The 27,828-nt window shown below is 44.1% G+C and overlaps 1 protein-coding gene across 1 annotated transcript; it reads left to right on the top strand.

Moving 5' to 3' along the window:
- Positions 1–147: 147 nt before the first annotated feature.
- Positions 148–27,620, top strand: LOC309973108 (ER degradation-enhancing alpha-mannosidase-like protein 2). The gene is made up of 11 exons (XM_082857079.1): positions 148–322; positions 555–665; positions 2,504–2,543; positions 4,541–4,646; positions 9,773–9,898; positions 11,866–12,077; positions 14,234–14,375; positions 16,015–16,139; positions 21,928–22,072; positions 24,861–24,982; positions 27,065–27,620. The coding sequence occupies exons 1-11, from the start codon at positions 216–218 to the stop codon at positions 27,563–27,565; spliced, it is 1,737 nt and encodes a 578-aa protein (XP_082713205.1). The 5' UTR covers positions 148–215; the 3' UTR covers positions 27,566–27,620.
- Positions 27,621–27,828: the final 208 nt, after the last annotated feature.

The raw sequence follows: 27,828 nt of genomic DNA, 5'->3' as shown, positions 1-27,828 counted from the left end.
GATCTCCGCTTCAGAGACTACATGTCCCAAGATGCTCTTTGCTTGGGTTCCACCGCCCATTGTATTCTGGGGCTTGTAGTCCGGAAGTGAATGGATGATTCATCGGCCCGCAGGCGCAGTGCTCCTAATTCCCGGAAGAACCAGCAGAGGGTCGCAGGATGTGCGGGTGGCTGCGGCTGCTGCTGCAGCGGCGGCGCTGACAGGGCACGCGCTCTATGCCTTTCCGGCTGCTCGTCCCGTTTGGCCTCCTGTGTGCGCTGCTACCCCTGCACCATGGTGCGCCCGGCCCGGATGGCACCGCGCCCGACCCCGCCCACTACAGGTGAAGGGGGTCAGGCTCCCCGCCCTTCCATAGTTGGGGAATGGGAATCCCAGACCTGGTCCCTTCCCCATTCCCTCCATCCCAGACCACCCCCCCGACCTGCTGGGACCCCGCCACTGGGCTCCTCGCAGAAATCAGGTGGTGATTACCATTTTCCGCCCTAATTCTTGTCCTTTCCTCTGCCTGGCTTCGTTTGGTGGCCCTCTGACTTATTTCTCGTACCCCGCACCAGGGCGCGAGTCAAGGCCATGTTCTACCACGCCTACGACAGCTACCTGGAGAATGCCTTTCCCTACGACGAGCTGCGACCTCTCACCTGTGACGGGCACGACACCTGGGGCAGGTAGTGCGAGCGGAGGAGCAAGGGGGCGGCCTGGGTCTGGCAGTCCGGTCCTAGGCGGGCGGGTATGCTGGAGCTGGTGGCTTCATGATCTCACCGGTTCCAGAAAAACCTCCTAGCTAGCGTGGGGTCGCGTTCCCCCTAATTCAGGCCAGCACCACCAGGATCCACCCAGCCTCCTGGGAAGTTGGATTCCCATAGTGGAAAAAGGCTGGGTTAGCCTGGTGGTCTGGACCTCCGGGCTCTGGCCACAGCAGTGACAGACACCAGCTGTTAGGACTTGGGCAAATCTCTGGAGGCTTAGGATATGTGGAAGGGCTTCAAAAAGTCAGAAGACCCAACGCCTTCATGTTATAAGTGGGCAAACAGGCCTAGGAGGGGATGTAACTCTCCTAAACATGAAATTTCAGAGCCTTTGTTGTTAGTGTAACTGAAACCCACTTCCCCCATTACCCTCACACCCCTGACTGCTTCTTGAGATCTCAGCTCAAACTGTCACCTTAGCATCAGTTCCCCTAAATACCCACCCCGACAGGTCACTCTCACCAACCACCCTTTTTACTTTCTTCGTAGCACTTCTCACTCTTATACTGTCATTTTCACTTATGTGTTAGTTTGTCTTTCTCACTTCCACTAGAAGAAAAATCTGTGAGAGATGGAATTCTCTGTCTTGTTCCTCGCTGAGTAAGTGAAGAATCATTGCATTTAGCTAACCTTGATTAAACACTGTGCTAAGCATTTTACTTGTGTCATCTCATTTAATTAACACCCCTAGGAGTTAATTGCTGTTATCTCTGTTTTACAAATGAATATGCTAGGGACTGGAGAAATTAAGCTCAACACAAATTGTGCTGGTTTTCGTTTGTTAGTTGAAAAAAGTAATACAAGTAAATGGCAAATTCAAGCAGTCCAATATCATATAATAGAATAAATATCTCCCATACCCTAGAACTCCAACCACTATTAACCTTCTTGTGTATCCTTCCAGAAATATTTTTGGTTTATACCATCATATAGGTATGTATATGTGTATCTTTTAAAATAACCTTTTAAAGGTGTAACTTATATAAAATGCACCCATTTTAAGTGTGTAGTGAGCACCATCACAGGATAGAGAACATTTCTGTCACACTGGAAAGTTCCCTGGTGGCCCTTTATAGTTAATCCCTCCACCACCACTGGCCCAAAAAACTGCTAATCTGCTTTCTGTCTATATTGTCTCTTTTTGAAAAATGCAGTTAGAATACGACACACGACACTGCCTATTCTGTACCTTGTCTTTTTCATTTAACTATATAATTTGAATGTCTTCCCCTTAGCCCATAGAACTCTTGATAACAATCTTTTTGACCACCTCATAGTTTCGTATTGTTTGAATGTATTACAGTTTGGTTAATCACTTTTCAACTGGTATACATTTGGGTTATTTCTAGCTTTTTGCTGTTCTAAAAACAATATTGCCATGAGCATTCTCAAGGCTACAGTTCTGTGCACTGCGAGATAAACTCTTAGATGTGGAAAGCCTGCGCTCTGAGATACAATCTTATACTGCCTCCCTATGGTGGAGAAGAATGCCAGAGAATATAGGCAATGTGTTTAACTACAGTCGAGCTATTTGCATGAGATGTTATACATCAGCCCACCTCCCAGGTACGTTAAATGGGTCAGAGGTTCCCGGCGATTTTCACGATGGCTTCTCTGTTGTGATTTCAGGTGGGACTGGCAGAGGCATCGCTGTGCTTCACTTATTAGTTTTTGGGGTCTCTGATCTGGGGCAGCCTTAATAACTGGTGTTTGTTTGATTTTCTTACTAAGCAGCTGGGGTTTTTGTCCTTTTACAGTTTTTCTCTGACTCTTATTGATGCTCTGGACACCTTGTTGGTAAGTGTCTCATCTATTCCTTTTCCTCTCCAACACTGCATGACCAATATCCTTCTTCTTTTGGTAGCTTGACTGTGGGTGAAAAATGAATTCTTCACCTGGGCTTTTTATTTTCATCTTTCATTTTGATCTTTAATTTGGGGGCAGTGGAAGCCAGTGGAATTTTTTTCAAGAAGAGGGTAGGAAATGAGATTCCTGTTTTGAGAAGATCACTGGCTACAATGTGGAGAAAGATTCATGTCATCATTTAACAAACATTTTATGAGTAATTGCTTCATGCACTGTGCTCAGCCCTCTGGGGGAGTGCAGGAATGAGGGAGGCTCCTGCCTATGCAAAGATTCTCATAATGTGGAAAGAAATAGATGCCCTGAGAGTTGTGGGGATAAACTTGCTGGAGTCTTTTAAAGGAGGAAGAGGTTAATTTCAGCTGGAGGAATCGAAGGAGTCCTAGAGAAGGTGACATTTAGATAATCGAAGATAGGTTGGATTTGGAAATGGGAAGACACAGAGTGAGATTTCTGGTAGAGGGAACAGCATGTCTGAGGGCAGAAAATCAGGGAACAGTGGGTACTAAAGTCGACAGAAGAACAGTGAGAGACATGGTTAGAAGGATAGATTAGGTATAAATCATAGAGGGCTTTGAATGCTGAGATAGTCAGGATTGTTTCAGCTGCAAGTGATCAAACTGATTTAGACAGGAAGGAAATTTACTGAGTCGGATAACTAAAAAGTCCAGGTAAAGACTGACCTCAAACCCAGCTGGTTCCAGACATTTAAATAACGTCATTAGGAATCTCTTTCTCCATCTCTTATTTCTACTTTCCTTGCTGGCTGTATTCTCAGGCTCTCCTTAAGCTGGCAGGGTAGCCAATGGTAGCTCCAGACGCACATCCCACTCATTTAGTAACCTGTGTGTGGAGAGAATTAGTCCTTTTCCATTAATTCCGTGGGCTGAGTCTCACTGATCTGGCTTGGGTTACACATCTATCCCTGAATCAATCAGTTGGCCAAGGGATATAGTACGTTGGCTGGTCCAGGTGAAGTGCCCATTCTTGCAGCTGAAGGGATGGAGTTAGCTTCTTCAAATTACAGGAGTGACTGTGGAAGAAAGGTGATTCCTCAAGGGAAAATTGGAACACTGATATCAGAATAAAAGGCATCAGGATTGCATTTGACTGATGGTTTAAACAAAAGGGTTTAATTTTCTCAAGTATAAGAAAATCTGATTGAAGGTAATTTCTAGCATTGGATCAGCTGCTCAACTGTGCCATCAGAGACCCCATGCTCTTTGTATCCTTCCATTCTACCATCATTAGTATACTGACTTTCATTCTCATGCTTAGTACCTCATGGCCTAATAAGATGGCTGCCACAGCTCCAGAAATCAAGTCTGCTTTCACAGCAGAAAGAAAAAGAGTAAAAGCCATGCCAACTGTGTCTTGTCCCTTTCTGTTAGGAAAACAGGAGCTTTCTGAGAAGTGCCCCTAGTAGACTTTACAAAGCTCAGAATTGCCTGGGTAACACAATCACCCAGTAGCAAATGAGACTGAGAAAGCAAATATGTGGATTTCTAGCCTCTATGGCTGGGAGCTACAAGGGTAAAGAAGATTGAGAATCAATGTTGGGCCAACCAACCTGCAGTATTTTCTATAAGGCTGAATGTGACAAGGTTAAAAACAATAAATATCCACTGTAAATGTCAAGCTAAGATTTCCTTATGTGGTCTACAGTCTTTATATTGGTTTCATTTAAATGAGTACATAAAAATTCTTAAATTGGTACCAAAGAATTTACTTTACCAGTCTCTTGATACTGGGTCTGTGTGATTTCCAGCTCTCAGTGTTTTCTCCTGTTACCAGCAGTCCTAGAACAGAAACTGTAGGTCTGAAGTTGAATAAGTAGGATTCACACCAGCATAGGATCCTAGACTCTGAATCTAGCATCTTCAGTGCCCACAAGCCTGAGAGCCTCACTGTCAGGTCTCTCTTTCCTTCAGATTTTGGGGAATGTCTCAGAATTCCAAAGAGTGGTTGAAGTGCTCCAGGACAACGTGGACTTTGATATTGATGTGAACGCCTCTGTGTTTGAAACCAACATCCGAGGTGAGGGCTGCCTTCTAGGGCCCTTGGAAGAAAGGAGAATGTGGAATTTTGGCTTCTGTGTAAACCAAGAGGTGATAAACAGGATCTTAAGCGCCAGCCTTGCCAGGGCACTTGACTCAAGCCAGATTGACAGAGTCTTCCCTCCTGTAGGGTTGGGTAGGGAGGTCTCGGGATCCCTCATCAGTTTCAGACATGAAAGTGAGCAGGGGACAGAGAAAAGACTGAAAAGAAATATGCCAGGATTACTCACATATTTAACATATATTTGGTACCAGGCTTTCAGCCAAGAGCAAGAAAGATGTAATCCTTGCCTTCTTGTAGCTTATTGCCTATTGAAAGTTTGTTAGAACTTTCTGCATTGTTGATGGAAATGTTTTATATCTGTGTTGTCCAGTCCAGTAGCCACTAGCTACATGTGGCTATTGAACATTTTGAAAGGTGGCTACTGCAACTGAAGAACTGAATTTTAAATTTCATTTAATTTTAATGGATTTAAATTTAAATAGTGACATGTGGTTACTAATTACTGTGTTACATAGTGCAAGGCTAGGGTATTAGTTTCCAAACCTGGCTGCCCATCACAAGCATTTGGGACATTTTAAAAAGTTCAGCTGTGTAGACTCCACTCTAAATCTAATGAATTGGGATCTCTGGGTTGGGTCCCACAGTCAGTATTTTTAGCAGGTTCCCAATGAATCTTTTTTTTTTTTTTTTTAATGAATCATTCATTTTATTGAGGTAAATTTACATATACTGAAATGCACAGATCTACACATTTCAATGAATTTTGACCCAGTGATTCTTTTTTTTTAAATTAATTAACTAACTTTATTTTTTTTGGCTGCGTTGGGTCTTTGTTGCTGCGGGTGGGCTTTTTCTAGTCGTGGCGAGTGGGGACTACTCTTCGTTGCAGTGCATGGGCTTCTCATTGCAGTGGCTTCTCTTTGTTGCAGAGCATGGGCTCTGTGCACGTGGGCTTCAGTAATTGTGACTCGCGGGCTTAGCTGCTCCGCGGCATGTGGGATCTTCCTGCACCAGGGTTCGAACCCGTATCCCCTGCATTGGTAGACGGGTTCTTAACCACTGAGCCACCGGGGAAGTCCCTTATTTATTTATTTATTTTTATACATCTTTATTGGAGTATAATTGCTTTACAATGGTGTGTTAGTTTCTGCTTTATAACAAAGTGAATCAGTTATACATATACATATGTTCCCATATCTCTTCCCTCTTGCGTCTCCCTCCCTCCCACCCTCCCTAGGCCACCCCTGTAGGTGGTCACAAACCACTGAGCTGATCTCCCTGTGCTGTGTGGCTGCTTGCCACTAGCTATCTATTTTACGTTTGGTAGTGTATATATGTCCATGCCACTCTCTCACTTTGTCACAGCTTACCCTTCCCCCTCCCCATATCCTCAAGTCCATTCTCTAGTAGGTCTGTGTCTTTATTCCCGTCTTACCCCTAGGTTCTTCATGACCCTTTTTTACTTTTTTTTTTTTCTTAGATTCCACATATATGTCTTAGCATACTGTATTTGTTTTTCTCTTTCTGACTTACTTCACTCTGTATGACAGACTCTAGGTCCATCTACCTCACTACAAATAACTCAATTTCATTTCCTTTTATGGCTGAGTAATATTCCATTGTATATATGTGCCACATCTTATTTATCCATTCATCCGATGATGGACACTTAGGTTGCTTCCTTGTCCTGGCTATTGTAAATAGAGCTGCAATGAACATTTTGGTACCTGACTCTTTTTGAATTATGGTTTTCTCAGGGTATATGCCCAGTAGTGGGATTGCTGGGTCGTATGGTAGTTCTATTTTTAGTTTTTTAAGGAACCTCCATGCTGTTCTCCATAGTGGCTGTATCAATTTACATTCCCACCAACAGTGCAAGAGTGTTCCCTTTTCTCCATACCCTCTCCAGCATTTATTGTTTCTAGATTTTTTGATGATGGCCATTCTGACCGGTGTGAGGTGATATCTCATTGTAGTTTTGATTTGCATTTCTCTAATGATTAATGATACTGAGCATTCTTTCATGTGTTTGTTGGCAATCTGTATATCTTCTTTGGAGAAATGTCTATTTAGGTCTTCTGCCCATTTTTGGATTGGGTTGTTTGTTTTTTTGTTATTGATCTGCATGAGCTGCTTGTAAATTTTGGAGATTAATCCTTTGTCAGTTGCTTCATTTGCAAATATTTTCTCCCATTCTGAGGGTTGTCTTTTGGTCTTGTTTATGGTTTCCTTTGCTGTGCAAAAGCTTTTAAGTTTCATTAGGTTCCATTTGTTTATTTTTATTTTTATTTCCATTTCTCTAGGAGGTGGGCCAAAAAGGATCTTGCTGTGATTTATGTCATAGAGTGTTCTGCCTATGTTTTCCTCTAAGAGTTTTATAGTGTCTGGCCTTACATTTAGGTCTTTTATCCATTTTGAGGTTATTTTTGTGTATGGTGTTAGGGAGTGTTCTAATTTCATACTTTTACATGTACCTGTCCAGTTTTCCCAGCACCACTTATTGAAGAGGCTGTCTTTTCCCCACTGTATATTCTTGCCTCCTTTATCAAAGATAAGGTGACCATATGTGCGTGGGTTTATCTCTGGGCTTTCTATCCTGTTCCATTGATCTATATGTCTGTTTTTGTGCCAGTACCATACTGTCTTGATTACTGTAGCTTTGTAGTATAGTCTGAAGTCAGGGAGCCTGATTCCTCCAGCTCATTTTTTATTCTCAAGATTGCTTTGGCTATTTGGGGTCTTTTGTGTTTCCATAGAAATTGTGAAATTTTTTGTTCTAGTTCTGTGAAAAATGCCAGTGGTAGTTTGATAGGGATTGCATTGAATCTGTAGATTGCTTTGGGTAGTAGAGTCATTTTCACAATGTTGATTCTTCCAATCAAAGAACATGGTATATCTCTCCATCTGTTTGTATCATCTTTAATTTCTTTCATCGGTGTCTTATAATTTTCTGCATACAGGTCTTTTGTCTCCTTAGGTAGGTTTATTCCTAGATATTTTATTCTTTTTGTTGGCAATTGTAAATGGGAGTGTTTTCTTAATTTCACTTTCAGATTTTTCATCATTAGTGTATAGGAATGCAAGAGATTTCTGTGCATTAATTTTGTATCCTGCTACTTTACCAAATTCATTGATTAGCTCTAGTAGTTTTCTGGTATCATCTTTAGGATTCTCTATATATAGTATCATGTCATCTGCAAACAGTGACAGCTTTACTTCTTCTTTTCCAATTTGGATTCCTTTTATTTCTTTTTCTTCTCTGATTGCTGTGGCTAAAACTTCCAAAACTATGTTGAATAATAGTGGTGAGAGTGGGCAACCTTGTCTTGTTTCTGATCTTAGTGGAAATGGTTTCAGTTTTTCACCATTGAGGACGATGTTGGCTGTGGGTTTGTCATATATGGCCTTTATTATGTTGAGGAAAGTTCCCTCTATGCCTACTTTCTGCAGGGTTTTTATCATAAATGGGTGTTGAATTTTGTCAAAAGCTTTCTCTGCATCTATTGAGATGATCATATGGTTTTTCTCCTTCAGTTTGTTAATATGGTGTATCACGTTGATTGATTTGCATATATTGAAGAATCTTTGCATTCCTGGAATAAATCCCACTTGATCATGGTGTATGATCGTTTTAATGTGCTGTTATATTCTGTTTGCTAGTATTTTGTTGAGGATTTTTTATCTATGTTCATCGTGATATTGGTCTGTAGTTTTCATTCTTTGTGACATCTTTGTCTGGTTTTGGTATCAGGGTGATGGTGGCCTTGTAGAATGAGTTGGAGAGTGTTCCTCCCTCTGCTATATTGTGGAAGAGTTTGAGAAGGATAGGCGTTAGCTCTTCTCTAAATGTCCCTATTTATTTTTTAATGAACACTTATTGCCTAGGTTTTACCTGTGGGATTCTTTGAGGCCCGGGTTGAATGTGGGTTTTTCCAGATATATTTTTTGTTTACTCTTGCCATGTGGCTGGAGGCATTATCTGCTAAAACCACCTTAGGCTAAAGATTTGAGGTTTTCTAGACTACACAGTTAGTGTGAATTCAGTCTGTAAAACTTAGTGGATACCAGTTTGTGGTTATTAATTCTTAGGAGAGATTTTTTTTTCTTCACTTTACTTGGCATTGAGATTTGAGGTATACAGTTTTCCTTACTCTATGCTAGGGGAGGTGTGTAGGGTTTATTTTTAATTCATCTTTACACGGGGTATATAATTCTTCCAGATCCCAACTTCATGGAGGGATCTTCTATCAGACTTCCCACTCTGGGTAGGTCCTGCCTTTGTCTCTTATTCCTGGTCTGCCAGGAGGAGGGGAAAACTGAAGCTCAAGGTTACCAGTTTTTTCAGTGGGAGGGCCATTCAGGATATCTGTTTAGCCATATTTCCAGCTAACCTTTGTATCTTTTTATAAGTCCTAAATATTATGTAATACATTGAAATAGATAAATGAATAAAATCAAGGTAATAAGTATCCTCCCTTGGTCTTGGGGTGATGGGGAGACAGTGACCAAGTGCAACGAGCGTGGACTTTGGAGTCAGACAGACCTGGCCCTACCACCTACTAGATGGATGACCCTGGGCAAGTCAGTTTAGCTCTCTGAACCACAGTATCTCCGTCTGAAGAGGGCACAGTAGTACCTAGTGCTTGGTATACAGTAGGGACTGCAAAAAAATGATAACCTTTTTTTTTTTTTTTTTTTTTTTGTGGTACGCGGGCCTCTCCACTGTTGTGGCCTCACCCGTGGCGGAGCACAGGCTCCAGATGCGCTGGCTCAGCGGCCATGGCTCACGGGCCCAGACGCTGCACGGCATGTGGGATCTTCCCGGACCGGGGCACAAACCCGTGTCCCCTGCATCAGCAGGCTGACTCTCAACCACTGCGCCACCAGGGAAGCCCGATAACCATTATTTTTGTGACCCACCAAGAGAAAAAAAAACTTCATGAACTTAACACTGTACCAGTGTGGGGGGTTAAGGACTCTTCTTTTGCTACATGGCTCCAGCCCCTTCCCAGTGAGCCACTGAACAGAGCATTAAGTTTAATTTGTACAAGGGAAAGACTGGTCCTTAGGATTCTGACACTTGCTTTTTGTACCATCTGTAGTAGTAGGAGGACTTCTGTCTGCTCACCTGCTATCAAAGAGGGCTGGGGTAGAAGTGGAGGCTGGATGGCCCTGCTCGGGACCTCTCCTGAGGATGGCTGAGGAGGCAGCCCGGAAACTCCTCCCAGGTAAGACCCACATGGAGATGGGGCAGAGATGAAGTCCGGTAGGTCCTGCTGCTCTTGCTGGAGAAGAGGGTGGCTGTGCAGAATTATTTGCTCGTGTTGCTCACCCAAGCACTTGGTATTTCTACCTCTTGGCGCCCACCATGGAAAACAGGAGAGTCCTTGGCATTTTGACGGCTAGGCTAGGATGGATGAGCTGACCTCATTAATGTCTGCGAGGAGCGCTGAAGGCCAGCCTGGTGGCTGGAAGGCTCTTGCGCTTATTTGAGTGAGTGCTTTTGCCCCTCCCAGGCCCACACGCCACTGGAATGAAAGGGTTCCAGAGAAGAGCCTTGGTCTGAGCGTTCGGAACCTCTGGTTCTAGACTCGGCTCTGACAACCAATAGCTTGACCAAGCCGCTCTTCCTCTCCTTGGTTCAATTTCCCCGTCTATCAAATGGGAGTCATAATTCCTGCCTCCCTCTGGGGAGACGTGAAATGAGGTCAGAGAGGAGAAAGTTCTTGGAGAACCTCAAACACCACTGAGACATGAGAGGGACTTGTTTTGTAGCTGAGCCATGTCCAGGGCTGCAGGCCAAGCTGCAGTGTTTGTCCAGAGGGGCAGTAGCTGGGCTCGGCAGCATCAGCGGGGACGCTGTGTTCTCTTCAGGGTGTGGTGGAGGCTCTGAGAGCTGTTCACACCCAAACACGTTACACTGTGCTTTCCACCAACCTCTTGGCCGTCTCACTTCTCCCCTTCACCCAGGACTTGCCTCTCATCCTTGGGGAAGAGCTGAGGAGAGTGAGCGAACTGGGTTCAGGTCTCACTCACGGCCTGAATGTCTCCTTACAAACGTCATGTCCTGTGTGACTCATCCCTGGAGGGAAACTGTCTGGTTGCTCCCTTCTTTTTTTTGTATTGAGAAATATACATATTGAAAAGTGCATTCACGCTGAGAAACAGGATTCTGTCACGTCCCCACCCCCTTTTTAATACTGCCTGACTTCTCTGAACTATCCCTTTGGGCCCTTCTTGCTTGTGACTTGAATCCTCCTTGCTTACCACTCATGTCTGCCAGATAGCAAGTTTCTCTTCTTACAGTAAAGTTGCTGGACCTTGTGGTTCTTGGAAGTTTTGACAACTTTGTTCACAGTTTGGTGACGCATAGGCTGCTTTGGGGTTGTTTGACCTTTCAGCCTGGAGAGGAAATCTCTGCCTCTGACTTGCTGTCTTAGTTCCTTGCCTTGAATTGGAAGGCACTGGGGTGAGGTGGACAGGGCTCTGGGCCCATTGCGGGGGGAAGGGGAGTGGGCACGTGATAGTCATTCCCGTCCCAGCTCCATTTGGCTCTCTCTGTGATCTCTGAGTCATTTCTTCACAAGCCTGACCTTTCCTACCTGTGAATTGAGGGTTGGACCACATTGGCAGTTTTGTGGTTTATATCCTTTTTAAAGAATATAACATAGCCCCTGAAACTCTTTATTTAGAGCAGGGATCTTAAACTGGCTGCTCTGGGACTGTTTACAGTCTTCAGATATGTTTCATTTGGTCAGAATGGTGTTTTAAGAAGTAGATGAATGGCTTTTTCATTGTGCCACCAGCTCCCCCACTGCCTGTGGCTTAAGCCCTGCCTGCTTCACACTCAGTTACTTGCCTGGGCTCTGAGGCATAATGTAAAATAAGTAAAAGTAGAGGTGCTCTAGCTAAAGTGAGCATGTGTGGAGTGTGATACCCCCGAGCACAGCCTGCTGCTTCCCTGCTCACCACAGGCAAGAGCCCAAGGCATGAGGAGCAGTGTTTGACAGCATCTGGGTTAGGTGGCCACTGAGGGCCCTCCAGTTGTGACATTTATCCTTCTTTGGCTCAGTCTCTAGCAGATCACCCAGGAGACAAAAGGGAAGTGCTGGACAAGGCCTCAGGCTTTGGTCCTGTGTCCACCCATGCCCACCTCCCCGCTCCTATCTGGGTTCTTAATTTTGCGATTGTTCAGCCTTTCAGACCCCCACTGGCATGCCGTATGGAACGGTGAACCTGCTTCATGGCGTGAACCCAGGAGAGACTCCTGTCACCTGCACAGCAGGGATCGGGACCTTCATCGTGGAATTTGCCACCCTGAGCAGCCTCACCGGTGACCCTGTGTTCGAAGACGTGGCCAGAGTGGCCCTGATGCGCCTCTGGGAGAGCCGGTCAGATATTGGGCTGGTAGGTCTGCTGCCACTCTTCCTGTCTAGCTCAAGTTGGCCACCTTGGCCCCTGCTTATGAGGCTCAGGGCTCTGAGCAACAAGTTGCAGTCCAGCCGAAGGAAACTAAGGGTGACCTCAGGAGTGATCCAAGGCTTAGGCTCACGACACCAAAAGTAGACCAAGCCTCCAGTTCATGCTTTGGCACAGAGGGGAGGAGAGCATGAGAGCACATCCTCTGGCAGGAAAAGGGGCCAAGATAAGCTCTGGCTCCTTGAGCTTCTCTGATCTAGGGAGCGGGTCATATGCTTCATGCCCCTGACTCACTCGGTGACCTTAGATCGTCAGCCTGTCTGGCCCTCATTTTTACATATTTTTGTTTGTAAAACTGTGTTTCTTAGAACCAAAAGATTTGAGAGATGTTGAATGGCTGTTGCATGAGGAAATGATTACTGGTCAATTAAACTTGGGCAACACTATAAATAGTATCCTTTTTTTGGAGAGTCGTAATGAACACGAGCAGGTTAAAGGTTATCAAATCCTATGATAAATTCATCTATTTAACTTTGCTTAACTCAACGTTTCACAAACTTATTTGACCCCAGAGTTTTTCTTTCTCCTACAAACCTACTCACCTATGGAAATTTAAGGTCGGTTTCGGCTCCTAAACTAGATGATCCAGTGAAACTAACAGTAATTGAGCCAAAGCTGTCCAGGAAATAGCACTAGATTTAGTCAGAACTGAGACTGAGCCCCAGCCTTACTATGTTGAAACTGTGTGACCCTGGCCAAGTCACTCAACCTTTCTGATCCACAGTTACTTCAGCAATAATATTGATGGATTAATACCTCCTTGCTGAGTCATTATGACTTATAAGGACTGTGTTGTCCGAAAGTGATTCAGGTGGAGGCACGTTTTATGCAAAGTCTGGTTCTAAGTCAGCTTGAAAAGTGAAACTTGTGTGAGGACTCCTTGACAGTCCCTTAAGAAGGTGCCACTCTGGAGAACTAGAGTAACCCCCTTAGTGTCCAACACAGGCAGTTTTTTCTCCAGCTCGGAAGCCATAGTGACTCCGTGACCACCCTGCCCACATCCTCTCAGCCCTTTATCATTTCCGTGCACACTGGCCTGTCTTCCAGTTGCCGTCACCCATGTCTCTTTGGCTACGGGCCTTTTCTGGTGCCTGGATCCTGCTCTGCTTGCACTTGGCTGGAAACGCCAGGTCTTAAATGCTACCCCAGAGCAGTTCTCAATCAGTGGCTGATACTGATGGGAGTTTATGGACAATCACCCTTGTTCCACGGCCCTCGGGTGGGACCGTGCTGAGGCTCATGCTCTACACTGACTCCCAGAGCTGCCCGGTGGGATGGTGGGCATGGTGGTAACTTGCCTGACAGCACACCCTTTAGGGCTGCCTCCCTGCCCTGCCTCACTTTTCCCCTCCTCTTCCAGAGTTTCCAGGGACTCACCGTCCAAATCAACTACTTCCTGGCTTCCTTGCTGGGGCTCTGCCCAAACTAACACAGGACAATTAGCTGTTTCTTTGAATGAGTACCAAGTGAAGTTATCAGCTTCCATCGGGGTCTAAGTTATATGGACAACATATCTCTTCATTTAAATCTTTAAAATTTATTTTTAAATGGTTCACAAGTCAAAGGATACAAAAAAGTACACAGTGACACCTGTGACCCGTCCTCCAGCTACCCAGTTCCTCTCCTTACAAGCAACTACTCTATCAGTTTCTTGGATGTCCTTCCCAAGTTGATTTATGGAAATACGGAAAGTATATCTTACGTCTTTAGACACTGGAATCGCATGCAGATTCTCAGGCTGAGAAGTCTGAGACAGATTGTGGGAACAGCACGTTCTCATCTCCCAGCTCACACTCACTCTAGACAGGGCATGAACACTCCAAGTCATTGTTCTTTTTTCAGTTTTTGACCAGTGTGTATAATTAAGTCCTCCTAAATGTGCATGAGATGTGTCTCCACTGGACATATATGCAAGAGAGCTGGCCATGATCCAGCCTTGCCCCCCAACCCTGTACCCTGATAGCCTGCATGTCTCCCAAGAAGCACTGGGGTGCCTGCCTTGTATCTCACGGGACAGTCAGGGGTGTGGGGACATCCTTGTTTGGTCTTGGGCCCTCCTTTGACACCAAATGTCTCTCTCCTAGGTCGGCAACCACATCGATGTGCTCACTGGCAAGTGGGTGGCCCAGGACGCGGGCATTGGGGCTGGCGTGGACTCCTACTTTGAGTACCTGGTAAAAGGAGCCATCCTGCTTCAGGATAAGAAGCTCATGGCCATGTTCCTAGGTAAAAAGGGCAGGGTAAGGGGGCTTTTCCCCATGGTTTTCCCTATTGACATGTAGTTTATTTATAAACTTTCAGTTGCTCCCAAGTGCCTACAGAATCAGCTCTGCATTCAAAACCACCATGGACTTACACTGCCCACTTGAGGCCCGCTACACCTTTTCATGCCTTCCTGCAAGAGCCAACTGAACCATGCTGGCTTCTCTATATGCAGCCCTGGATTTTTTATTTCCTGGCCATTGCACATGGTGTTTCCTTTGCCTAAAATACCTTTTTTCCTGCCTTTATGTGTCCGAATTCTGTCCACCCGTTAAGGCCCAGCTTAAATGTCACTTTGCCCAGAAAATAGCTTGATTCTTCCTCAGAATTTAGGGCCTTCAGAATCTTTTTTTTTTTTTAATATATAAATTTATTTATTTATTTTGGCCACGTTGGGTTTTTGTTGCTGCCGCGGGCTTTCTCTAGTTGTGACGAGCCGGGGCTACTGTTCGTTGCGGTGCACGGGCTTCTCATTGCAGTGGCTTCTCTTGTTGCGGAGCACGGGCTCTAGGCACGCGTGCTTCAGTAGTTGTGGCACGTGGGCTCAGTAGTTGTGGCTCGCGGGCTCTAGAGCGCAGGCTCAGTAGTTGTGGTGCATGAGCTTAGTTGCTCCGTGGCATGTGGGATCTTCCCAGACCAGAGCTCAAACCCGTGTCCCCTGCATTGGCAGGCGGATTCTTAGCCACTGCGCCACCAGGGAAGCCCGGCATCATTTTTGCAGTCAGCTATCATCACAGTTATAGCTCTTCTAACTGAGTGCAGCATCCAGGCCTTATTCATCTGTACTCCCCACAGTGCTTTGCAGGAGGCAGCTGTAGATTAATGCCTGTTGAATAAAAGCAGTTTACCCTTCAGGCCCTTAGACACTAGTAGTAATGATACTGAGGTATTGTTGGGCACCTAATAATAATTATAGCTACCATTCATTTATTCAGCAAATATTTACTGAGTACCATTGATGTGTTAAGTTTTGTGCCAAGCACTGAACATGGACTATTTCATTTCATCCGTACAACACTGTTTGAGATTGTCTTATTTATTTGCATGTTTTTGGTACTTTGTTCATTCAGATAATGCTTATTGTGCATATTTATTATGTACTATCTTCATGTTGGGGATTCTGCAATCAACAAAACAAAGTCCTAGCTCTCATAGATTTACAGTCTAGGGGGAGTTATAAGTTCAAGTTCCCACTAGAATGCCAGCTCCCTGAGGGCTGGACTTTGTCTTATTTGCCACCCCCCAGGTGCCTGGCACCCGGTAGGCACTCAGTGAATATTGTTGAGTGAATAAATGACTGCACAGTCCCATGAGGTATATAACATTACTCTCCTCACTTTACAGATAATAAGACTGAGGCTTAAGAGGGAAAAACTTGCCCGAGGTCACAGCTAACAAGTGGTAAAGCTGGAGCTGGAATTTGTGCCTGGAAGTTTGCCTCCAGAACCCATGCTCCTTCCTCTGTGCCTCCTTGCATCCTAGTCTGCTTTGAGGCTGGGCCACCCTAGGGTCTTGCAAATGTTTAAGTCCATCCTTCTGTTGCCAAAGCCTGCTTTTTGTGTCCCTCATCACTGATGTGTCCATCATCTTATCTCCTCTGCAGAATATAACAAAGCCATTCGGAATTACACCCGCTTCGATGACTGGTACCTGTGGGTGCAGATGTACAAGGGGACTGTGTCCATGCCAGTCTTCCAGTCTCTGGAGGCCTACTGGCCTGGTCTTCAGGTAGGAACGATCAGAGAGGGTGGTCCTTTTTCTATGGAACCGGCAAAGCAAGCTCATTCTAATGTATGAGTCAAAAAAGTGCTTGAGCACTTTTTTTTGGAGGGGTGGATTGGGGATGGGAGAGGGGCTTAGAGTGAGACAGATTTAAAGTTCTGCCAAACTGAATTTTCCAAGGGGAGCTTTAAGGTGTCAGGAACTGAACTTCCAGCTTGCTGTGGAATGTTGTACCACTTAAAGTAGACAGGGCGGTAATAGTCATTGGCAATGACCATTTCTCCACTGGACATTTCTGTCACGTATCCTCATTCTTGACAGCGGGCCTAGGAAAGGGCGTGACAGCAGCTGGGACTGCTCTGTCTGCCATCATTATGTGTGTCCATTACGTGGTCTGATAGAGTTGCAGCTGGAAGGGATCTTAGAGCCCATCTAATCCAGCCCCTATGTGTCCTAAAATATTTTTAATATTTTTATAAACAACTTGTTTTTAATCTTAAGAAATTAAGAAAAGGCAGTAACATGTAGATGGTGGTAAATTCTTCTTTACTTTTTTTTTTTTTTTTTGCGGTACGCGGGCCTCTCACTGCCGTGGCCTCCCCCGTTGCGGAGCACAGGCTCCAGACGTGCAGGCTCAGCGGCCATGGCTCACGGGCCCAGCCGCTCCGCGGCATGTGGGATCCTCCCGGACCGGGGCACGAACCCGGGTCCCCTGCATCGGCAGGCGGACTCTCAGCCACTGCGCCACCAGGGAAGCCTGGTGGTAAATTTTTAAAGCACAACAAGGAATACAATGATAAGTCTCAAGCCCCCACCCTCAGATTCTCTCCCCAATCCAGCCCTTGTTGTCAGTTTTCTGTACCTCTTTCCAGAAATCCATATACATAGGTATATGCGTATTTATAGCACCCTTTTTTCTTTACGTAAATAGGAACATTTTTATTCTTTTTCACTGAATGTATCTTGGAGATCATTCTTTATTGATACATAAAGATCAATTTTACTTTTTTAAACAGTTGCATATATTCCATTGAATAGATATATTGTCATTTATTTAACTTGTTCCCCATTATATACTTTTAGCCAACCCTCTCATTTTATAGATGGGGAAAGAAGCTCAGAGAGAACTTGTTGATAACATTAAATATTGGTTCAACTCTTCTAAGATCTTCAAATTTAGCTGAGTGTCCCCTAAAAGAAGTTTGAAAAATTATAGAGCCCCATGCATGTTTTTAATCTTATGAGTTTAAATAGTTGCATACCATTCCTTTTTCTCCTCCAACTCATATTTCCATTCTACCACTCCAACAGGATTTTATCCTAATTATTATATTTTATGCTGAAAGCATTTTATTGTTCACCATATCATATTTCTCTGTGACAAAATTTGTTCATACATAGAAATTTAAAATGTTTTTAAATTTCCCGTGATCATAAGCTCTGAGTATTAAATTTGTTTTCTTCTGGATTTAGTTATCATTAGTATGTAACTGATTAAAACAACATTCATAGCTTACAATTTTGGATGATTATAAACCTGAAAGTAATTTATTGGAAGTGCATTTCTTAATGAGATTTTTGGGGCTTTTTAAAGTTTTTAAGTAGTTCATGTATTTGTGCATGAATAATACATGTTGCTAAAACAGAGCACTGTTAAGCATCAGTTTTATTCCTGCTTTTCATTATTTTAGATGTAAGTGCCGCGGAGCCTATGCACATAAATAAGTAGATGGAGATGGAAGGAGTTTGATATTGTAATATCATTCAGTTCTTTGAAATCATTGAGTTAATAGATTGAACCATGTAAAATTGCCAGCATCAACCATTTTTGACCTGCAAATGTGGCAGTATTTTATGGTTCACTCTTTATATGGTTAAAAAAAATCACAAATGATCTGTCATCAAAAGTTATTTTTAATGATGTCTCTGCTGACGACTTGACCAGTTCCTCTTTCAATTTTTTGAAGGCAAAGAATTGAAAGCCATCGGATTTGCAGAAGGATTTGTTACCCAGTGGTTAGAGCCATTCATTTTTCTCAACACCTACACTAATATTTTAAATTTAACCTAGTTCAGTGCTCAGGACATTTTTATATCCAAGGACAATGTTCCGCAGTAAGGCTGGAGATTGTTGGTGGGTACACCTTGCTTTTGTAAGATGGTAGGACAGTTGTGGAAGAGATAGAATGGGTAGCCTGCCTTTGTGTTGTAAGCCTCTTTTCAGGCAGATCCATTTTAGGAAAATTAAGGATCAGGAAATCTATTTCCTTAAAACTATTTGTGACTACATTCCTCTTGGAAAACCTGCTTGTACCACCCAGCCATACAACTGATCACACCCTTTGACTTTGCATGATTCTATTTCTATGCATGTTCCTCAAGAAAATAATTGACCAGGGAAAGATGCAACCTGTACATGGATATTCCCAGCAGCAAAGTTCATGACAAAGAAAAACTAGAAATGGTCCAAATGCCCAGTAATGGAAGAAAAAATAAATGATTGTATTTTTTTCTTTTTTTTAATTGTGGTAAAATACACATAACATAAAATTTACCGTGTTAACCATTTTGAGTGTACAGTTCAGTGGTATTTATGTTCATGTTGTGCAGCCATCACCACCATCCATCCCCATAACTCTCTTCACCTTGTAAGACTGAAATTCTATACCTTTGAAACAATAACTCCCCATTCTGTCCTCTCCTAGCCCCTGACAACCATCATTATTATTTTGTTTAACATCTTTATTGGAGTATAATTGCTTTACAATGGTGTGTTAGTTTCTGCTTTATAACAAAGTGAATCAGTTATACATATACATATATCCCCATATCCCCTCCCTCTTGCGTCTGCCTCCCACCCTCCCTATCCCACCCCTCTAGGTGGTCACAAAGCACCGAGCTAATCTCCCTGTGCTATGCAGCAGCTTCCCACTAGCTATCTGTTTTACATTTGGTAGTGTACATATGTCCACGCCACTCTCTCACTTCGTCCCAGCTTACCCTTCCCCTTCCCCGTATCCTCAGGTCCATTCTCTACGTCTGCGTCTTTATTCCTGTCCTGCCCCTGGGTTCTTCAGAACCTTTTTTTTTTTTTTTTTTAGATTCCACATATATGTGTTAGCATATGGTATTTGTTTTTCTGTTTCTGACTTACTTCGCTCTGTATGACAGTCTCTAGGTCCATCCACCTCACTACACATAACTCAATTTCGTTTCTTTTTATGGCTGAATAATATTCCATTGTATATATGTGCCACATCTTCTTTATCCATTCGTCTGTGGATGGACACTTAGGTTGCTTCCATGTCCTGGCTATTGTAAATAGTGCTGCAGTGAACATTGTGGTACATGACTCATTTTGAATTATGGTTTTCTCAGGGTATGTGCCCAGCAGTGGGATTGCTGGGTCATACCACCATTATGTTTTGTGTCTTTATGATTTTGACTACTCCAGGTATCTCATATCAGTGGAATCATACAGTATTTGTTTTCTTGTGGCTGGCTTATTTCATTTAACATAATGTCCCTCAAGGTTCATGCTTGTAGCATGTGTCAGAATTTCCTTCTTTTTTAAGACTGAATAATATTCCTTTGTATGTATATACCACACTTTGCCGTCTTTGTATAGGATTTGTGTGCTTTGTGTGTGGCACTTTTCCTGCTTTAAGAACGGGTCCTGGGGTTATTTCTCTATAAGGTTATAATAACACTAATAGCTAACATTAAGCTGACAGTCTGTCTGGCACATAGAGGTGATAAATATTTATGAAAGAATGATTTATGTGCTGGACATTTTACACAGAATCATCACAACACGCCGAGGTAAACAATGTTTCATAGGTGAAGAAAGGAGGCTTATAGACATTACATTTGTTCATTTACTCAACAAATATTTGAGTGCCTGCTGTATTCCAGGCTCTGTCCTCGTGAACTTTATAGAGGGTGAGACACAAAGAAAAACTTAGACAAATTCATAAAATAATAAGTTGCAATGAAGGAAACAAATTAGAGGCTAAAAGAGAGAATATTGGATGGGGACTTACTTTAGATAAGAAGGCCTCTCAGAAGTGGTGATGCTCAAGCTGATATGTGAAGAACTGGGGTGGGGGATGATGTTCCAGGCAGAGGAAACATGATGTGTGAAGGTCCCGAGGCAGGAAAGAGTTGGGTGTTTATCAGAGACAAAAGCAGCATGGCCACAGTCCAGGGAAGGGAAAGATCGGTCAATGGAAAGTCAGCAGTGGCCAGATTGCTCAGGGCCTTGAGGGCCATGGTGAGGCGTCTTGACCTTAAGCTGAGCCTGTGGAAAACCACTGAGTAAGACAGTTACTCTGGCTGACTTGGGAAGAGTGGACTGGAGAAGACAAGTGGTAGGACCAGTGAGGAGGCCTTTGAGGTCATCCCAGTGCAAGATGCAGGTGAACAGGTGGTGGCTCTGGAGATAAAGAGAAAACTCTTGATGTTTTAGAGAGAGAGAATTGATAGGAGTTGCTGATGGAATGGATGTGGGAGTGGGGGAAGAGGGAGGAGTCAAGGATGGCCAGCAGGTATCTGGCCAGAGTGGAATCAGTGGAAGGTGGTGCCGTTTACTGAAAAAGGAGAGAGGTGAGAGGAGGGAGGCAGCTTTGCGGGAGAGTGAAGGGACCGATAGTTTTGTTTGGAAACTGTCAAGTTTGTTCTATCCTTGAGATATCCAGTGGAGATGTCAAGAAGGTCAGCTGTTTCCCTGTGAGCTTACACTAATATGAATAGCTACATAGAAGCACCTAGTAAAATTACAAGTGCATATATTCTCAGATTCAGCAATCCCAGCTCTGGAAATGTGTCTTACAGACACGCTTCACATGTTTGAGGTGACATATGTATGCGGTTATTTATTGCAGCATTGATTATTGTAGCAAATAGCAAAAGATTGGAACCAAGCCAACTAGCTATCAATAGGGAACTAATTAAATTGTGGTCCAAGCAATGGAATACTATGCAACTGTATAAATAGGAGGAGGGAGTGCTTTATGTACTTACATGGAAAAATTGAGATGTATTGTTAAATGAATAAAGGAAGCTACAGAAAAGTATATTTAATAAGCCGTATTTAATGTGGGGGGAAATAATACATACTCATACATCTTTGCTTATGTTTACAAACTAATGCAAAATGGTTATTTGCTGGGGGGTAGGGTGTGAGTGAGATTAAGTACAATCAATCTTTTTCTTATTCTTAGAATTTTGAATCAGATGGCTGACTTACCTACTTAAAAGCAGTTAGTAGCCAGTATTGACTGAGCACGTACTGGTAGGCAGGGACATTGTATACAGCCTCTGTCCCTCACAACAATGTAAAATATACGTTGTATTTTGCATGTTAGAGACGAGGCTCAGAGAAGTTAAGTGTCTGGTTTGAGGCAGCACACTGAGTAAATGGCCGACTCTGGGTTTGATCACAGGTCTTTTTGGCTCCAAAGCCTTCGCTTCCTCTTTTCCCTGAGGTTGTGTGTGGGGTTTTGTTTTTGTTTTTGTTTTGTTTTTTTATTTGCGGTACGCGGGCCTCTCACTGTTGTGGCCTCTCCCGTTGCGGAGCACAGGTTCCTGACGCGCAGGCTCAGCGGCCATGGCTCACAGGCCCAGCCGCTCTGTGGCATGTGGGATCTTCCCGGACTGGGGCACGAACCCGCGTCCCCTGCATCGGCAGGCGGACTCTCAACCACTGCGCCACCAGGGAAGCCCGTGTGTGGGGTTTTGTATGTGAGTTTCCTGCCTGGTGGCTGCTTGCCTGACAACCACTTCTCTCCTACAGACCCTCATTGGGGACATTGACAATGCCATGAGGACCTTCCTGAACTACTACACCGTCTGGAAGCAGTTTGGGGGGCTCCCGGAATTCTACAACATTCCTCAGGGATATACAGTGGAGAAGCGAGAGGGTTACCCACTTCGACCGGGTAAGCAGCATCTCTGGCCTACTGCCAGCCCACAGGCTCTGATTCTCAGAACCCCAACCCCTCGCATATCTATGAGGCTCCGTGCCTCACAAGTGCTCACAGCTCCATTTTTTTCCCATCTGCTTCTTCCAGTGGCTCTGGATGGTTTTCCTTCTAGGAATTATTTATCCCCCTTATTTTCAGAGAAGGAGACGGAAGCCTAGTGGGTTGAAATGGCTTGCCCAAGGCTGTTAAGTATAGGAGCTAGGACTGGAACCCAGGTCTCCTGATTACATCTTATGCTCTTTCAAACCCAGACAAGCAAGTGAGATGGAAAAAGCCAGGCTGACGCCTTTTGAGTTCTTGCCATTGGGATTTCAGATGTGGAGGCACACTTCGTTAAGTCAGTGGGTCAGGTCAGATAAGTTGTGCATCTATGGAACGTTAGAACTTTGGAATGGACTTTAGGAGTGAATCATCTCTTCTCGTCCACCTCCCCACTTGCAGGTCAGCAGTCAAGATGTAGAGAAGAAAGGGACAACACACTTGAGAACTCTTCTAAGTTCCTTTCCAGCTCCGATCTTATGACTCACTGAAGGAAAGTTAAACATTGTGAGGAGAGGAAGGGAAAGGGGGACAGAGGAAGGAAGCTGAGTCAGCACACAGTCATCTCCCCTCCCCCCTAAAATAGGTCACATTCCCATTGTTTTAGACTCTTCCTACCTGAATGCCTTTTAGCTGTGGGATGGGCCTTCTAATGGGTTCTGCCCATCCTGCCATCCTCGGCTCCACTTCCTTCCTCCTCTAACCCTGTAGTCCTCTAAGTGATTGCTGTAGGAGTCTTGGAGGGGGACCAGAAGCGGGAGTAAAGCAGCAACTGGAAGCAGCAAATTAGTCACTTTTGACTCCTTAGAGGCTGCTGTTTTTAGTATTTCTCATGCATTTATTCTCATGGCATTTTTTTTTTTTAAAGAGAAAATACTCAGATGGTATTGGATCCCATGTTACCAATAGATAAAATGAAGACAGAGATTGGGACTAAATGTAAGACTTAGACATGTGCATTCTCAAGGTTAGAGGGAACCTGAGAGGTCTTCTAATCGAAATCCCCCTGCAATAGGCCTGTCAAGTGGTTATCTCATCTTTGTTTGATTACCACCAGTGACAGGGGGCTCACTACTTAAGGAGGCAACATGTTTTGTTTGCAGGAATGCTCAGTGGAAAGCAAGGTACCACAGCCAGGAATCCAGAAATGTCTTAGACCAGTCACCCTTCCTATCCCAAAACAATAGCAAATGGGAGATAAGGTACTATTCTATGATTAGATTGGCCAGTCCCTGACGCTCTGGTGCATGTATCCGATCAGCAGTGCTGGAGCACAGAACCTAGCCTAAAAGCCTCTGAAGGGCTTAACCTCCACCTAAGTCCAAATCTAAACCTTGGGCTGTCACCCTCTTCTAGAGAGTTGGCTAGATATACAGGAAATTAAAGCATTTACTAGCACACACAGGCCCATGTGTGAGGAAGAGAAAACAAGAAACAAGATACTTGAGTATCTTGTTTACTGAGTATACTGAGTCAGCCAGCTGTGAGAAGCATAAGGAGAGGCTTCCCATGAGGACACCATCTTTTCTGTCTTTGAACACACACAGTGTGTTCATCTACCAGTAAATGTGCCCCAATCTTTGCTTAGAATATGAGTGATTAGATTAGCCAGTGTCTAGAGGCCTGTGGGGTAAACAGAGAGAGAAGTAGGAGAAAACTGGAGAGATAGGCAGCGATCTTTTCTCCAAAAATAAGTAATGCAGTAAAAATCAAAAGGGGGAAAAGTACTGATCAAGGGCTAGGAGGAAACAGGATGTAGAACATCAGGAGGAGACGTTGGTATAGGGAGGGGAGAGGTGTTCTTTCCTCTCTGAGAAAAAAGAGGTGAAGAAGTAGGAAAGTCTGTTGAGCTGTAGCTTTTGCCTACTGGGCCCACCCTAGAAATCAGATCTTTTCCATAACAGCTCTCTAGATATCTGAAAGCAACAAACACATTTTGCTAAGTTTTCTTTTCTCTGGAATAAATATTCCCATCTGGTCCAATTCCTGTTGACTAGTTGGCGAATATTCATCTTATGATGGGGCCCATGTGTGAACGTCAAATTCCAGTTGTGGTGTAGGACAGGGCAAGACTGTTGCCTTGTTCTGGGCACAGAGAACTGATGGCTGCATCTTTGTTAGATTGAAAGTTGATTCTTGAGTATCTTAACCTTTATCTTTTGGCCTGTCACATCTTGGAAAGGGCCTTGTAATGACAGGCTCATACTCTTTTAAGTTTTAGGATTAGGTTAGGCTGTAAGTGACAGATACAAAGTAGTAGCTTAGATAAAATAGAAATTTATTTCTCTGGTCTTACATGACTGTCTTTGGTGGCAGGGACCTTAATCCCACACCTGCCTGCTGGGAATAGTTGTTAGTCTAGGCGTCCATGTGCTTGGATAAAGTTAGCTCTTCTTTTACTAAGGAAGAAGGAGGGAACAGATATTGGGAGATAGGCAGCCGCCTCCGCCACCTTCCCTATCCCAGAACCTGGCTGCCTGTCTCTCCCTTGGGATGGGATTCCATGGTCCACTAAGTCCACTAAGCTTCAGACTGGGTATATTGGCTCTGAAGATTCAGTATTGAGTGAGTTGTCCCATGTTCCCCCTAGTTGGGACCCTGTGGACATGGTGTGGAGAGAAGGAATCTCTCACTGGCCCAGGCAGTCCCCAAGCCTTCTCTGCCCAGCCACTGGGTGAAGGAAGGTCTACTTTGAACTTTGCAGAACTCATTGAGAGCGCCATGTACCTCTACCGTGCCACGGGGGACCCCACCCTCTTAGAACTCGGAAGAGATGCTGTGGAATCCATCGAAAAAATCAGCAAGGTGGAATGTGGATTTGCCACAGTAAGTGTTTCCACGGGCCCAAGAATTGGGAAATGTCTCCCCCTGCTGCTAAAGAGCCTCTGGAATATTAGCACTGGAAGGAACCTTAGAGATATAAGCAATGCCTTTATTTTATAGATGGGGAGACTGAGGAGCAGAAGCTGAGAGCCTTGCTAAAGGTCACAGAGCTAGTAGAGGTGGAGCTAGGATTAGTCCCAGGGGTCTTGACTCCATGCCCTTGGCGTTCTCCCTGCTTCATAGATCCTTTAGCTGTCAGAATAGGCTACTTGGCATGGGTGAATATTGTGAAACATTTTGCGAAAAGGCTTGTAAAATGGATTCTAGAAGGGAATTACAGAGTCCCATAGCCTTATTTGCAAACCCAGGGATCCTTAATGGAACAGCTGTACTGGTCTCACAGATATTTACTGAGCGTCTTTCACGGGCCAGGCGCTGTGCTAGGCTGAGGGTTATAGCAATGAAGAAAGACCAAGCCCCTGAGCTGACATTTTAGTAGAAAAAACAAAGAATGTGTATCTGGAAGACAGAAAGAAGGCCAGTGTGGCTGGAGGGCGTGAGCAAGGAGGAAAGTGGGAGGAGATACAGCCCCAGAAGTAGGCAGCGGCTAGATTGTGCAGGGCTTTGTATAAGTCGTGGGGAAGAGTTTGGCTTTTGTTCTGCTTGGAATGATAAGCCTTGGGAGCATTTACAGCAGAGCAGTGACATGCTCTGATTTGTATTTTAGAAAGATCACTCTGGCTGCTCTGTGGGGAATGGACTGAAAGGGTTAAGGATGAGAGCCATGTCACATCCTGAGAGGACCCAGGCAGGCAAGACAGAAATAAACAGTGGTTACAGACATGTAAAAACCAAATGTGTAAGCAAATAGCCTGGAAGCCTATTTGCCAAAAAGCCTGCAGAGGTTTTTTTTAGGGTAAGGAATTAAAAACAAGCAAAAACCTTATTTTTCAAAAAGTTGTAATGTGATTATATTCTATAAGTAAAACATAGATACATGTTTTTAAAGAAAAGACCTATATGTGTAGGAGAAATATACAGCAATGATATGTTTTAGTTTCTAATATGTTGTATTTTATGAAAAGCCAAAGTGGATGAGCCCGTTGGGCCCTTAGGAACTCTTGACTTATTTCCATGAAAATGAAGTCTCTTGGAGCCCTTCCAAGGCGAATGATGGGAACAGGCAACTGACTCCTTGGCCTTTGGCAAACAGGGCAAGAGAATAATAATTCTTGGTACATCAAGTCCATGTTTTAGTCACATTTTTTTGGTGTAAAATAGATGTCTACTGAGAATTAGTTTCGTTTAAGAAAATGTATTGCTAATTCTGAGAAGCTAAAATAAATATTTGTAGCAAGTAAACTTACTCATCCCCGACTGTAAACTCAGTATGAATTTCTCTTCATAAAGACTCCTAATTAGTTGTTTATAAGAGCAAAAAACTTGGTAACCTCCTTAATGTCTGTCAAGGGAGGATTAGCTAAGTAAATGATGCTACATTTTTACATCATTAAGAAGAATGATTAGATCAATGTTTAGAGTCACAAAAGGGTAAGATAAAGGGGTTAGGAGATTGTTGTATCATGTAGAGGGGCCAGGGAAGACCATTCTGATGAGGTAGCATTTGAGCAGAGACCTGAAGGAAGTGAAAGAGTGGGAGGGCATCTGAAGGAGGAGTGCTCCAGGTTGCGAGGACACCAACGAAAAGAACCGGGCTGGGCATGTGCTTGTTCACAGAACAGAAAGGCCATGTGGCTGGACCTGCGAGAACCAGGGAGAGAGCAGGAAGAGATGAGGTCAGGGAGGGAGCAGAAGCCAGATCACCAAGGACCTGTTAGGCCACGATAAGGACTTTGATTTTAGTCTGTGGGCAATGGGATGTCAACAGAGGGTTTTCCGTGAAGGAGTGACAGGTAAGATTTATGATATAAATATACTTTAGGGACAGAGTTCTGGAAAGTTAAGTGATTTGCCCAAAGGCCTGCAGTCACCTAGTGGCAGAGTGGGAATGCCTGACAGGGTCCCCTGACCCTTTCTGCTGTACTGTGATGCTGGTCTGACTTGCTTCCCTCCCCCACGTGGCAGATCAAAGATCTGCGAGACCACAAGCTTGACAACCGCATGGAGTCTTTCTTCCTGGCCGAGACCGTGAAATACCTCTACCTGCTGTTTGACCCGACCAACTTCATCCACAACAATGGCTCCACCTTCGATGCGGTGATAACCCCCTACGGGGAGTGCATCCTGGGGGCCGGGGGTTACATCTTCAACACTGAAGCACACCCCATTGACCCCGCCGCCCTGCACTGTTGCCGGAGGCTGAAGGAAGAGCAGTGGGAAGTAGAAGATCTGATGAGGGAATTCTACTCTCTCAAACGGAATAGGTCGAGATTTCAGAAAAAAACTATGAGCTCAGGGCCATGGGAACCCCCAACAGGGCCAGGGACATTGTCCTCCCCTGAAAACTATGACCGGGCAAGGGAGAAGAAGCCCACCAAGCAGAAAATCCCACTTCTCAGCTGCCCTAGTCAGCCCTTTACCTCAAAGTTGGCATTACTGGGACAGGTTTTCCTAGATTCCTCATAACCACTGGATGATACTTTGTTTGTTTTTGAAACTAAACTATAACAATAAATCTGCTTTTGATGATCATGGTTTTCTATTTTACATATTGGATCATTTCATGAGATTTCATTCAAAGAAAGGGTTCATGGCTAAAAACAATTGCGAATCTAGTTTGTTTTTCTCATACAGTTGGAGAAACAGCTAAACATAAAAGACTCCAGGGGTTGATAATTGAATCTCCCTTCCTTTCAAAGTTCCCATTTTCTGGAGGGTGTTATAAATGT

Source organism: Leucopleurus acutus (assembly GCF_964270905.1).
Source record: "Leucopleurus acutus genome assembly, chromosome: 16".
NCBI classification, from domain to species: Eukaryota; Metazoa; Chordata; class Mammalia; order Artiodactyla; family Delphinidae; genus Leucopleurus; species Leucopleurus acutus.
The sequence above is the reverse complement of the archived record's forward strand: the minus strand, read 5'-3'. Positions and strand labels throughout refer to the sequence as shown.